At 36.9% G+C, this 15,002-nt stretch overlaps 1 protein-coding gene across 4 annotated transcripts in view; it reads left to right on the top strand.

Annotated features, from left to right (window-relative positions):
• TLN2 (talin 2) overlaps nt 1-15,002 on the top strand; it is a 528,144-nt gene that overhangs the window by 450,272 nt on the left and 62,870 nt on the right. For all 4 annotated transcript variants that reach the window (XM_003755615.4, XM_023497706.2, XM_031955439.1 and 1 more), the window contains 2 exons: nt 2,822-2,941; nt 11,858-12,004. In XM_003755615.4, the coding sequence (XP_003755663.1) occupies nt 2,822-2,941; nt 11,858-12,004 (267 nt within the window). The remainder of the gene's footprint in view (nt 1-2,821; nt 2,942-11,857; nt 12,005-15,002) is intronic.

Raw genomic sequence — 15,002 nt, 5'->3', positions numbered from 1 at the left:
TATCACCTAGTTATTAAAGTCTATTTCTCTTTTGGGAAAGCAGAGGAAATATTTTTCTCCAGGTTGTTTTTTTTTTTTTTTTCTTTCCTTTCTTTTTCTTTTTTTTCTTTCATTAAACCAGCAAAAGACAGTTCATGTAGGTATCTGTTGTCCTTCTAGTTATTTGACACTTTAGAACAGTAATATCAAACTCAAACAGAAACAGATCCACATTAATGTAGAAAACCCACAATTTAATATTAGCTATTATTTATTTTTATTTAATATTAGCTGCTATTTGAATTTTCGTCATTTACATTTTAATGATTCAGGCCAAAAGCACCCCCACTCAAGAGTTTGAGGAGCCGGCTCAGGCCTATGAGTCTGACACCTCTGCTTTATAGAACCAAGTCCTATTTGCTAGACTTGATCTTGTTCAGAAACAGATTCCCCAAATCAGAATTAGAGAAATCTATGGTATGGATATGTTAAGGGGAGAGAGTGAGGTGAACAGGAGAAGCAAAATGGAGAAAGTCAGTCAGCAAGCATTTATTTATTATTTATTAGACATATTTTGTGCTAGGAAGGAAAAAGAAAGAAGAAAGGAAAATTAAGGATGCAGAAAAAAGTAGATTTTTCAGATACCTGAATTAAACAAATTACAATCCTTGTACAATTTACTATAGGTTTTTTGTCAGCCAAAGCTAAAAGGAAAACTGTATACATTGTTTTATTTTTGACAAGACAAAACACATCTGTTGAAATGAAACTTTATCTGGAACTAAACTCAAGTTGAAATTAATCATAAAGGTCCTTATATAAAGGACAGCTGAATATCCTAATAGAAAATGTTTTCATCAAGGTAGGCCTTGATTTTATAAAAGTGACTACTATTTAAACAATAAATAAGACTATATGCAAGAAAAGGGTTACATTCAGCCAATGTAAATATGACAGTCTAAATGTTAGGTGTAAATTACATTCAGTCAGTAATATCTCTCATATATCCTTTTATTTGCTTGGTACAAAAGGCCATATTTGAGCACCTAGCATTTTTTTCTAATCAGACCCAAATCATTCTCAACCTAGACCTGGTCTTGCATAAGGTCTAAGGTCTCCAAAAGATTTTGTCATGTGAACTTATGTCCACTAGAGGCTGACCTACGACTACTAAAGTCTTTCCCCTCCCTCTAGCGGCTCAGTTCACAGACCTGCCTGGTCTGCAGCGTGGTAGGTTTGTTTTTCCCCCTCAGGGTAGGAAGGAATGGCAGTGTTCATCCTAACGTAATGGAAAACATTTGGAAATCCAGGCCAGAGGTGGTGATTCTCAAGGGATCGTTTGACAGAAGATGAGTTGAATCTGACCGTTCTCAAGCTTGACTTTTGGAGAGAAGCACAACAAACTAAAGGAATTAGTTTTACTAACTAGTTGTAGTTTTGCCCCTGCAGTATCTCCATAGCCGAAGTGTCCTGCTGACTTAACTCTTGATGTCTACGATCTTAGTGAAACCCTAGCTTTATGCTTAGTCCCCATTTATTAGACAGCTGGTGCAAATACTTTGAGTTTGCAGAAAATTATAGCCATATGCCTTAGGGTTAGCCCCTGAGTCATTGGGTTTCATTTTGACGCAAACAGAAATGAAGCAACTCTTTGGCTCTCCTTGTTCCATTTTGGACCTAATGTTCATTTCTTGGTGACCCACATGTAGGTCTGAAAGCAGCAGTCCTTTTTATGTACAGCTTCTCTTGCTTAAGGGTTTTATTATTTATACCATAGAAAGATGGCTGTTATCTCTAAAACTAAAAGGAGAAAACAGAATGTAGAACAGCTTTTCCTAATGGAAAAAGGAATGAAAGGTCATTTATGAGAGGGATTACTAAAACAATATTTGGGGGGAAATAAAAGGAATTTGGGAGGGAAGTAACTGGAAACTTATTTAAGCTAAGCAAATTGTAATGAAGTTTTTCTATAACTAAAGTAACTTGGAAGAGAATGCTTGCTCTTCTTGATGCAAAACAGTGGAATTGGACTATTTTGGTTTGCTGTTTTAAGCTCTCTCCTTAATTATTTCCCTCCAATTGTCCAGATCTAGAACTTTTTTAGGTTTGGGTTTGTTGGGGGTTTTTCCCCCCAGAGCACTTATTTGTCTTGAACCTTCCAGTGCTTTACTTCCTCACCTCCCCCGTTTTCTCATGCTTAGTATTCCATCTGGCTGAAATGAGAAGGCTAAGCCCCACTGTGTTCATTGAAATTTGGGTTCATAGCTAGCTTAGTTCTATACTATTCTCCCAGTATTCCTGTGGAATAGTGATTGATCTGATGCTAAAAAGGCTGGATAGCTCTAGAACTGAGCCATTAATGGACAGCCTCTGGTAAATGGGGGAGAGGAATTAAGGGGCAGGAAGGAAATGAGAGTTTGTCACATGCCCGTGTGTCCCCCTGCAAGTTCCTCAAAGGATTTCCACCCTGTTATGGGGCTAGCAGGAGAAGCTAGCTGGCTGCTGCTGATGATGGTCGCATTGTCCTTGGGCCCGGCAAAGCGATTCCAGCCACCTAACTGGAAACCCTACTGGCCTTTTTGCACACTCTCAATGCTGAGCATGCTAGCTGTGGAGTCCCGGGCCCTCCGCTTGCCAGACCCCGGGGAGAGGAGGGGGAGCAAACAAAGCACGCCTGTCCAGGTTTGGCTTTGCACCCAGTTATTCTCAGACACCGTAACCCTAACGCACCTGTTGCAGGGTTAAAAAAGAAGATCATTTGGCTTCCAAATGGTATTAACCCATTATTCTGATGCATTTTTTATATGTGTGTTTGTGTGTTCTGCTTGTTTTCTTTTTCCAGATGACTAAGTCGGTTACTAACCCGGAGGAGTTGGGAGGACTTGCTTCACAAATGACCAGTGACTATGGGCATTTGGCTCTCCAGGGCCAGATGGCAGCAGCTACAGCTGAACCAGAGGAGGTCTGCCATCTTATGAGCTCTGTTTTAATTAGTGAATGTATAATACTGATGTTCATACCCAGATTACTCTTCACAGCTCAGTGTCACATATGAGACCGGGGCCAGGGAGTCAAAGCCAGGTTTCTTTCTCCCATTTTTTCCCCTGAGTCTTGGATAAAACAGTTGCAGGATTTCCCTGAATCTGACTTCTATTGTAGCCCCTACTCTCGGACCTCCATGATAAATTGAGCATAGCATATGAGCTCCCAGATAGAAGAGGTCTGCTTATTTATATTCATCCATGTCATCTAGAACCATTGGCTCTCCCAGCGTGTGACACATGCCTGATAAAAGCCTTTGCTATCTAGACATATACACCAAGGTGATCACTATGATCTTCTCCCTCCTTCTCTCCAGAATCATTTGACTTAGCTCACTCAGCATTGTACCTTTAGTTTAGAAAATGGAAGAATTATAAAATCATAAATGGATGGGACATTCATAACCATCTAGTTCAACCTGTACCTAAAAAAAAAAAAAAAATCCTTTCTACCTATAAAAAAAAATGCTTTCTACCTTAAAAAAAAAAATCTTTTTTACATCATACCCAATTTATGGTCATCTTTGCTTAAAGATCTAAAGGGACAGGGAAAATCATCTGTCACTTCCCATAGCAGCCCATCCCACTTTTGGATAGTTCTAATCATAAGGAAGCTTTTCCTGATATCAAGGCCAAATTTGTCCCTTTGCAGCTTCTTTCTATAGCTCCTAATTCTGACATGTGGAGCTAATCAAATATGGCAGAATTCTCCCCAGTAGCAGTTAGAGGAACCCATGAAATAGCCCTGAGAGATGGAGTTTAGCTGCTTCCAGCTCTATGAGACCTATTTTCCCTGAACAAGTTAGCACCAAAGTCACCAACTGTGCTGTTTCCAAAATCTACATCAGACTCACATTCCAAGTTTTGTGGGGGCTCTTCCTTTGTCTCATACTAGTATATTTTTGGCTTTACTCTGATTTGTTCTTTGTCCTCAGCCAAATCTTTGCCATCCCAGTAATTGGAATTTCTGGATATTAGGTCAGATGTCTTCCCTGATCATCTCAAAAGTCACCTCCCCATGGTGGCTGTGCTCCCAAGAACCTCAGTGAATGGCTTGTAGAATGACCTGTCCTAATATGAAATCCAAGCACTTCTCATTCCTAATATGTAGAGTCTAATTGGTGGATTCAGGGATTGCCTTAGGTGGTAGGACCCTTTAGGAAAATGCAAATAGGCCAGATTTTTAAAGAGAAAAGACCCACAGAATTTTGGGAAGTAAAGCCTGGCAGGAGTTTAACCCTAACAATCAGTGTTCCCTTCAGGGAAAATATTCTAAACCTGTAATATAACAAAATGGTATAGATTACAGCTGTGTAGGGAAGATGAAAGTAACTAAATATATTCCTGAGGCAGAGGGTTAGGAATTATCTTTCCTTTTGCCTTTATGATTAAGGTTAGTATCTCCTGATACTAGCATTCTTCCCCACCTCTTTTTAAAACGTTAACTCATATACCTAAATATGTTTCAGAAATAAACACTTAAGTAAAAGTTGCTGTCTAATGTATGGCATGATAATGGCATGTAATTATATTTGTGCAAGCATGGAAAAGCAGCATGTCAGAGTGGTCTCAGGACTGCTTTCACTCTCTCAAATATTAAGGATCCCCTCCAAAGAGCTTTTATTTATGTGGTCTATATCCATTGATATTTACCATAGTAGAAATTAAAATCTTTTAGTATTAATACAGAAGTTAGAAAAATACTCTTGACCTCATAGACCCCCTTTAAAGGAAGAACTCTTGTAGCCTTTACTTTCAGAACTAAGGGCGTAGTGAATAGGAAGCCACTCTCAGGATCAGGAAGATCTGAATTCAGATTTCACCTCTGACCACTTCCTGACTGTGTAATCCTGGGCAAGTCACTTAACTAGTAATCCATTCATTAAAAATAAAAGGTACAGAATGTGCTGAGTGGCAGTGGTAGTTAATTTCTTCTTTGGAAATTCCTTATTCCACTATAATTATGTCCAGTATGCTCCAATTTTTTTATTTATATGTATTATTTATAATATATGTAATATAAAAAATTAATTGAATTCAGCATTCCAGGAATAACCATAGCCTGAATTTTGATGCTTAAACATGAGTTTTCCTATATTAAGCTCTAACAGGTTAATAATAGAATAACATTAATATAAGCTCATCACCCCCACCATCTCCCACCACAAAGAGCGTGGCAGGTTTGAATCAGTGATTCTTTCAAGTCAGTACCAAGACTAAACTGTTTGCAGATTTATGCATCAGACTTCTGTTGATACTTCTGCTGTGGTGGCTAATTATTTTAAGAAAAACGACCAGTCTTTAGAACATAATATGTTTGACTTTTATAAAGTAAAAACGAGCAAAAAAACAAAATTGCAGTAAAAGAAGACTTGGTTAAGCAAAATTAAGAACTACCACACTTGAAAGGAAATTGAATATTGAAGGTGGTAAGTAGAGGCAACTAGATATCACAGTGGACCTGAGTTCAAATCCAGCCTCACTTGACCCTAATTGCTGTGCCCAAAACAACAAAAGACAGTGGTTAGTAGCAGTGGGGTAGGATGGAAAGAGCATTGAACTGGAAGTCAGAAAATCTGCCCTGGAGTACCTACGTTTTGGTCATTCTTGCTGTGAGACTGAAAAAAATCTTTGTAAACATCAGTTTCCTCATTTTTAAAATGCAGCTAATGCTACCTGGAACACATAACTCCATTTTGTAAACTAAAACTTCATATGAATTTTAACCATTATATTATTCAAAGAGATTTGAAACATCTCTTTCCAAAGACCTTTAAAAGCACCTATCAGTCACCATCTCTCCTAGTTAGCTTAAGTATAAATCTTTCCAAGGCATTGGGTTATAGATCATATTACATATGATTATAGATCACATACATATCGATTACATATTACTTTTGCAGTCCTAAGATTCTACAAACCACCTACCCTCTGTAAAAAAAAAAAAAAAAATGAGCACAATTTTTTATTGTAACAGTCAGGAAAAAGCAAAATATAAAGTAATGAAAAAAGTCAGGAAAGGAAATTATCTGCTAAAAATGCAGCTGCAAATTACTGTAGATACTGATCTCTCAAATATTTTTCAGTTTATAGGGGCTGATGTTTTCATTAACTTTTCATTTTGTTGTTTTTTCACCATCACATCTTGAGTTGTATTTTGCATTCCAGACAAAAGAACAATGTAATCTGGAGTGAAAAGAAGCTGGGGGTAGGAATATAATACTGCCCATGGTTTGCTAAGGGAAATTCCTTGTGTGTGCCTGCCAGACATATATTAAAAGGAGGGGGCTGGGAGATCCCTAAAGCCACACTGCTTTCTGTTCCCAAGAACTGGGAAACATTCATATGCCTAAGAGGGCCCTCCATCATGGCATGTGAAAACATTTAAATCCAATCCAAATAAACAGCCCCAGGACCTTGTTCTCCAGAGTCCCAAGACATTTTGCAGTGTAAGCATTCCATCCTATTCCACGACTATATCAAACCGAATGGAATAGACTTCCTTTGGGCAGCAAAAGGAAGCTTTACCCTCTTGATTTTCATTGGAAAAATTCATGTTTATTTCAGAATATCACATTGAAAACCTGAGGATAACTAGCAATTTTCTAGCATTCAGTGTATTAAAAGCAGGCACTTATTTAAGTTTGCTATGTTCCCTATTCCTAGGTAGCCTTCTCAAAATGAACAATATGCCTACAAAAGAATTCTCTATCAGTTTCTTGCTCTGAGATACTTCATTGACAATTGTAAAATTAATTATTTCCATCCTTCATATATACTCTCCCTGTTGCCATCAATTTCTCTATTTTTAGAGAACAGGTCCTTAAATTTTTGTATATCTGATGAAGCCAGTGGACTTCTTAGAATAACATTTTTGGATGCATAAAATAATAAAATGTAGGACTACAAAGAAACAATTATGTTAAAATAATTATCAAAAATTTTTTTTTAGTCCATATGCCTTAGGTTAGAAGCCCTCACTTTAGAGTCTTAAAAGAAGTAACAGGCACAGCCACCTACATAAATCATTTTATTTGAGCCTCATTTCAACCTGTGAGGTATATGGTACAATTATTGCAAATAACAAAACAGTGCCTCAAATGAGCCAAATTATTTGGTCAAGGTCACACAGCTAGTAATGACAACCAGAACTTTTTATTAAGATCAACAAGCATTTATTGAGTGGCTGGGATGTGCCAGACAGACATGGTGAAAGATATTGGGGAAAAATGAAAGAATCTTCACTCTCATAAAGAGCCCACATTCTCATACCAGACTGTCTCTCTAATAATCAGATTTACTACGCTTTAAAGTTTACAGGGTATTTGCCCAACTAGAGCCTTAGAAGAGAAGTAATTCTCATCTGTTGTTATTCCCATTTTAAGGATGAGAATCAGAAAGGTTAAGTGATAGATTGTGGCTGTACATTTGTAAATTTAGAACTATGTCATCTGATGCAACCCCTTCATCTTAAAAATGAGGAAACTGATTTAGAAATGAAGTGACTTGACTAAGATCCCACAGTCATTGTAAGAATTAGAATTCAAATCCAAGATTCCTAACTCTTTTCAAAGTGTTTTTAGCACCACATACTCATCAAAGAACATTGAAGTTGACATTGGAAAATGCCTTCCACCACTCTAGCTCCTCTTGCTAGTTTATAATCTTCCAAGGACTATCCTTTTGGGAGTAAAAATGGTGCTTAATCTTATCCAAATTGTAAATTTGCTCTTAAAAATATTAGCTTAAGGGGAAAAAGTTCATTTGTTTAGTTGTATTTAGTAAGGAAAATGACCATATGTTTCTTTAACTCAATAAATAGAATATCATTTAGAATCCTATAAAGACTGAAGTTTTAATTTCATTAACATAAGCCCAAATTAATTGGGATACAACATTCTCTTTTCGCTTTTTGTTCATGGAAGAAAAGTAGAGTTATTTTTTTCCTCTTAATGTCAGCAAGTAATACATTAAAGCTGCTAATTTTTTCCAACTTGTCATTAATAAGATCATAGAATCTTAAGATTCTATATTAAGAATATCCTATATTAAGAATAACTATTTTTCAATTTTTTTGGAGGCAGTCAGAATTGAGGTACTTGCTCAGATTCACATGACTAGTAAATTCTCATTTTGAATTCAGATCCTCTTGATTCCCAGGGTCATGCTCTACCCACTGCACTACCTAGATGCCTCAGCCCCTTTTTATTTTATAAATTAGCAAACTAAGGGTCAGGGATGAATAGCATCATATTATAAATTAAATGAAAATTTATTTCCTGTATTTTATTTTTAAATAAATTTGAAATCTGTTAACATGTTAACATAAATAATATTTATTTTTTAAAAACCACTACATTTTCCAAAACGGAAAAATATCAAGAAGAATGGTGTTGTTTTGCATATTTTTGCAAATCTCTTAATGTCTGGCTTAATAGAAGACAGCTGAATTGTCATTTATGTCTCTGCATTCAATCTCTTATAGTATATTATTTTGGTAGAAGTATTTGATGAAAATATGGCCTCACACAGATATGTAATTAGAAAAGGGATAGGTATTTTTAATAGGCAAATAACATCTTAATTTTATTAAAAATTATGATCTATGATCATAAATCCATAAACCATTCTTTAAGAACTGTTGGCCTTATCCAATCCCCTCTAGTAATGATAGCTAGCATTTAGATGCACAAAGTACATTTAAAGTATTTTAAGATTTGTAAAGTACTTTAAACATAATATTTTGTTCTCACAATAGCTATACATGGATCAGTACATGAATATGACATTGCTCAGGCATACTAGATTTAAATAAATGTCAGGGGCAAGACAGGAAGAGCCTTTGGTATCCTCTTCCCATGCTTAACAAACATGAAAAGAATTCAGGGTGAAACTACTTTTATTCCAAAACTAACTTGAGACAAGTCTTACTTAAATTGATGTAGTGGAAAGTATTAGAGTTGGAATCTGGAGTCAGTCCTTAATGATTTAATTAACTGATTAATTGATGGACTTAATCCTGTCTCAGTTGCTACACTTTAGCTGTGCAACTATAAAAAAAACTTACAGCTTGGTTTTATTATCTTTAAAATGGGAGTAGTAATATTCATACTACCATTCTCATGGAATTATTATCAGAAAAACGTTTATGAGCCTGAAAGTGCTACAGACATTCAAGTCACCATTATTATTACTATTCAGAACTGTGATTTTTCTGATATGCAAAAATCCAGTGAGGAAACTCTTTATTAGTAATAATAATGTTACCAAATCACTATCATTTATTGACATTATCAATATCATCTTAATAGAATAGCACAATGAAGCAGATAGGAGATTTCAACAACAGGTTTCAGGAATTTCTGAGTCTAAAAATGAATTATTGATTTTACTTCAACATTAATACCTTGAGCTTATGCTTCTTCTTAAAGGGATTTCATAACTGTTATTTTAGCCTTGCCATTTTCCTTGCCTGGTCACTTGCTGTCTTGGGACCTGCCTAACTAGAGTTTTGCTTTGTCTGCTAAATATGGTCAATTCTAATTTGGGGGGATTGGGAAGGGGAAGATAGTAAAGATCTGTGAACATTGTTGAAATCATATTTACAGCATTAGAATTATAAATTTTTTTCTGTAATTATGTTTCTCCGAAGTAACAAGACACTGAATTCCTTGAGTAAGGGGAAGAGGGTTTTAGTTTGAGGTGTTTGTTTCTAGGTGACAAGGAGGGGTTAGGCAGCTCTTGCCATGATGAACCTATAGCATCTCATACTAGAGTTCTTTTTTCAGGCAGAATACTGGTCAATTCAGAATTATATTAATGACACTGAAAGGTATCAATCATATAAAGAACTGAATATATAATCATATAAATCATATAAAGAATCATATAAAGAAAGCTGATATAATGTCTCAGCTCTCTTACTAGCTATGACTATGGGGAAATCATTCGGTCTCCAAATCAGTTCCCTTTAAAAAAAAAAAAAATTTAAGTATGTGATTTGGATAGATTATTCCCAAGATTCTTCCAATTTAAAAAGCCTAAGATTTTATCACTACCTCACCTTCCTCCTCTTTTTCCTTTTAAACACTTCCTAAAATTTTCAGATTTAAAATATTGGCTTCTGCAGAACATTTTCCTTAGGCTGCTGAATGCTTTGGGATGCCCTAGGAGTCTGAAATTCCTCTCCAAGTTAGTTTTGGATCTAAAATGTCACAGCCTCCTATTTGAAGTGTCTTATTTTTAAAACTATCTCCATCTGATCCCACAAGTAGACATGCTTAAACATAAAGTATAAAATTTATCTTTTTTTTTTCCCACTGACTTTAATATGTTCTGTTGACAAGGTAAAGTGAATAGCATCTTTTCTATCATGGTTATTACAAAGTCAAATTGGCATCAAATACCTTTCCCTATAATCCAATAAATGAGATTATCTAGGAAGATGACTTCTATCCAAGTGATCACACAAGCTCCTGTGTAATTATATGCCTCCAAAGACATTTTCAAAAATGAGGTGGCGGAATTCCTTAAATGTAATCCACAGGTCTTAGTATGGATTCTTGAAAATAATACATATTGATTTAATACTTTGAAAATTTTTTTTAAAATTGCCTAGCTGAACTGGACAGCCTATTATTTATGACAGATTTATTGATGAAACCAAAATAAAAATTGATGTGAAACAGATTTGTGCTGGCCCAGAGGGATGCAAATTAAGGTAGGAAGCATTATTTGTTATAACTCAAATCAGATGACTGGCAGCTCTCCACAGCAAAACTGATTTGGCTGCAGGCACAGAAAGCACAGCCATAGCCTAGAGAATTTTATGATTCTTATCCAAGGAACAAGTTCATTTAAAAGAATTTGTACCAACTCAGCTCTAAGCGATAAATACTAATTAACAAATACTTTTTTAAAAATCTGTTTTTTTTTTTAAAGCACCCATTCTTGGGATAGTAAACTCTCTTTCTCAGCTTAGTTGGGAACTTGAATAGGACAGTTAAATATATCTAGAAGGGAATGCTGGTTTTCAGAAAAATATCATAGCTAAAATGTGCTTTATGTAAATTGTGACTAACATGGGGCCTTAGATAATTCAGAAAGCATTTCAGGATCTTTGAGGACTGTAGGGTTATGATTATGTTCCTTAATTTTTTTTCTTGTGTAGTACAGGTTAATAAAGTACCTGGAAGGTGCTCCCTCTACTGATTGCTTTTGCTTGAAATTCCTTTAACAGAGAACCAAATCTTCTGTCCATAATCCTAGGTCAGGATTAAATTACAAAAATCAGGAAGGAAAATATAAATCAGTCAGTAGAGAGTTTAGTAAATCCCTATTATATACCAGGTGTTATACTAAACATTGAATTTGTGCTCACACTAAAATGTAAGTGATTAATGTCTGAGTCTTTCCTTAGAACTCTTAACAGATAAAAAAGGGGGAGTCATGGAGGTCGTGTGAGAGAAGGGGAAAATGGCTTGAAGAGCAGCAAGAGAAAAGCTAGAGACCCCCAAATCATCCACATACTGTTTAACAACTTTTCAGAGGGTCAGCCTTGGCTGCCTGTTGTATGTGGCAAAATAGAAATAGAATGAAAAATAATACCACAAAATGTAGACATACTTTATGGGATCTGGGTGGCCTTTGGAATCTGTAAAATGTAATTTAACTGGTATCCCCTCCCACACTTCACGAGATATGGAATCCCAATAGAAGTGGAATTTTCCTAGCTTTGGTCACCTATAACTTAAGAGAAATTTTCCATGCTATGAGAAAGTATAAATGAAAAGATCTATAACATCTCTCCTCCTCCCCACCCTGGTTTTCCTTCTCAGATTGGATTCCAGATCCGGACCCGTGTTCAGGATCTTGGCCATGGCTGTATCTTCCTCGTCCAGAAGGCAGGAGCTCTTCAGGTCTGCCCCACTGACAGTTACACCAAGAGGGAGCTGATAGAATGTGCCCGCTCAGTCACTGAAAAGGTAAGAAATTTAACCCTCTGGTCATATGATGAGTAAACAGAGCCAGCTCCCAGCTGCTGCAACTTTAGCAACAGGGATGATGACACAGGTAAGTGAAATACTTAAAAAAAAAAAAAAAAAAATCTGTTAATCCAGTGGTTTCATCTGTCTCCCCATAGAATGAATTGGACAAACCAATTGATTAGTATTTTATTGCTCCTATAGTTTCTTGTTTGTCACCTGGCAAAGGTGCTGATGCATAATGAACAAAGAGCAAAGTTACAAGCTCCTTCTAAATAACTGTGTGATAACCTAGCAAAGAGACTGAATCCTCTCTTCCCTTGAATAATTGAGTCAGTTATGGATTTAAAAAAAAAAATCCTCTGTGAAGCTTTGTTCTCCTGGGGAAAGGAGGGGAGGAGGGGCAATTGAGTGTGGCTATCAGGAGTAGAGCCCCTCCTCCCTCCCAGAAAGGTGCTCCTGGAAACTTCTAAGATGGTCAGGGACCGCAACGGCCACAAGGTCCATGGTAAGTGGAAGGTGGGGTTTAGAAAAGTGACTCTGGTCCTTCCATCACTGAGGGCTACGGCCAACTTCAATACTCTTATCTTTCACCATGATCAGGTAGCCAGTGGCTGATCTGTAGGACAAAAGGCAGGAGCTGCTGCCTGAGACAAACCGTGGAGGCAGAGGGCGTAACGGGCTTTCGTGGGGCTGCAGAGTAGCACACGCTGGAAGGGGGGAAGGAAAAGAGCCGTGTGAAACCTTTGGGAAAACAGGAGCTTCTAGGGTCTAGGAGGGGGCGGTTCTTTCTGAGCGCTCTGTGTTCATCTGGGTTATGTCTCTGAAGTATTCTTATGCATTGAGCTCCATGGCAAACTGTCTAATGACTTGGGCACTGGCAGCAACGCAGGGTGGGCGATGGTAGCTTTGTTTTCCTTTCTGTTGTTCCTGGGAGGACACTAACATATCCCCCCAAATTCACAGTGACCTCGATGCTGCTCATAATTAACACGATTCTGTCAGACACACAAATTCTGCCATAATTTACCTTTTCAGTCCCAACACATACACTAACACAATTTGCTCATCCCTCCTTCCCATCTGTTTACTTCTGCTGTTCCATCCACTCAAAGGTACCATGTACCTTCTCTAAGGAACCTTCCCTGATCCGTCATTCCATTGTAATAATTCTTTATTCCCAGCAACTCTTATAATCCACAGAAAGTAGTTTTTTTCCCATGTTCCCATGATCTGAGTCATGGTATTTGTGCATGTGAATTTTATATCCTAATTATGGCACAGTCTAGTAGAAGCCAACCTCTATTTCTTTCTTCTATCTAAAAGATTTCTTTCTATCTATTTTCTTTCTATCTGTTATATATTACATAGATGCTATTCTGCCTACTTTTCTTTCCTCTCCCCCCATTAGACCAGTAGATTCTTCATTCATTGTCATTGAGTAACTACAAGAGTTGCCATTTGCGCACTAAGCATTGCAATTTCATCATCTCTTTCCTCTGATAATATAATTTTGAGAAAGTCTATAAATTTCTTTGGTATTTTGAAAATCTTCCTACTCAAAAAGTTAGGGAACCAATCTCAGTGGAGCTATTGTTATTTTGAGGGGCAGTGTAATGGATAAAGCTCTGGTCTTGGAGTCAGGAAAAGCTGGCTGAGTGACTATATGCAAGTTGTTAAACATCTCTGTGCTTCTGGTTCCTCATTTGTAAAATGAAGGGGTTGGCTTTAATGGCTTCTAAGGTCTCTTCCAGCTTTAAACCAATCTCTGTGACCAATACACTGCTAAGGATTATGTTGGCAGATAGCATAATAAAGGTATTGATTGGCCTGGACCAGGTTTATTAGAGCTGTGATTCTGAACCTTGGTAAATTTGACATACACAGGCCCCCTTCCATCCTATGTTATTAATGCTTTATGGCATCTAATTGTTGTTAATTAAAACTTAAAAATTACCATTGTTTGGAAATTTTTCTTAATCTTTCCACTTAATATAAGGAAAATACATACATGGAGAGGGTGTTTTCCATCTATACCCTGTAGTAAAGTCCCTGGCCTGAGGTATGTTCCTATAGCTTGAAATAATTGTCTAGGATGCCAAAGACATGCTAGAACCAGGAAATGAATCCATATCCTGAAGGACTTTACTATTTCCCTTTGTTATTGAATTTGTAGCTGCCAAGTTTCCCCCTGGAAGGCCACTTGAAATTGAAATAGGATGGAAGAGAGCTGTCCCAAGAGATAAAACAGCCCTTTTAGAGGAGAGAATATATTTATACTTCAGTAATAGTCTAAGAAATTTCGCCTTTATCTGCCTGACTTCTTTTATTTTGTGTTTTGATGCACTTACTTCATCTCTGTGCAGTCGTGTCTGGCTCTCTGAAGCCCCATTTGGGTTTTTCTTAGCAAAAATACTGCAGTGGTTTGCCATTTCCTTCTCTAGTTCATTTGACAGATGAGGAAAATAGGGTGAAGTGACTTGCTTAGGGTCATACAGCTAATAAATGTCCGAGGCTGAATTTGAACTTGGGAAGATGAGTCTTCCTGACTCTGGACCCAAGATCTCTGTGCACTGTGGCTGCCCATCTCACTTTCATTTCTAGGCAGGAAACACTGCCCTCTCCACCTTCACTGCTCCTGTGATTGCACCTTTCCTTGTGTTTCCTTGTGAAACAATTAGACATCTAATACTATAAATACATTGACAATGTACATATCATTCTGTCCTAGACATGATTTCTCTTTTCAGCTAAGATGATCAAAGGTGATCATGAGTAGGTTGGAAAAGACATCCAAAAATAGAAATCTGAATATATTCTTAGCACATACCTTTTCACCTTCCATTCTTCTGTCCGCCAGGACAAAATGCTCTCCTTAATTTTCACAGTCATGTTGTAACAAACTCTACCTCATCTCCAAAAGGTCCTTCCCCTTTAAGAAAACATTTTAACAAAAAAAGTTGTGACATTACCTAATGGAGTGATTGCAACTGATAAA

Source organism: Sarcophilus harrisii, chromosome 2 (assembly GCF_902635505.1).
Source record: "Sarcophilus harrisii chromosome 2, mSarHar1.11, whole genome shotgun sequence".
Taxonomy (NCBI): domain Eukaryota; kingdom Metazoa; phylum Chordata; class Mammalia; order Dasyuromorphia; family Dasyuridae; genus Sarcophilus; species Sarcophilus harrisii.
Note: the sequence above shows the minus strand (reverse complement) of the source record. Positions and strands in the feature narration are given on the sequence as shown.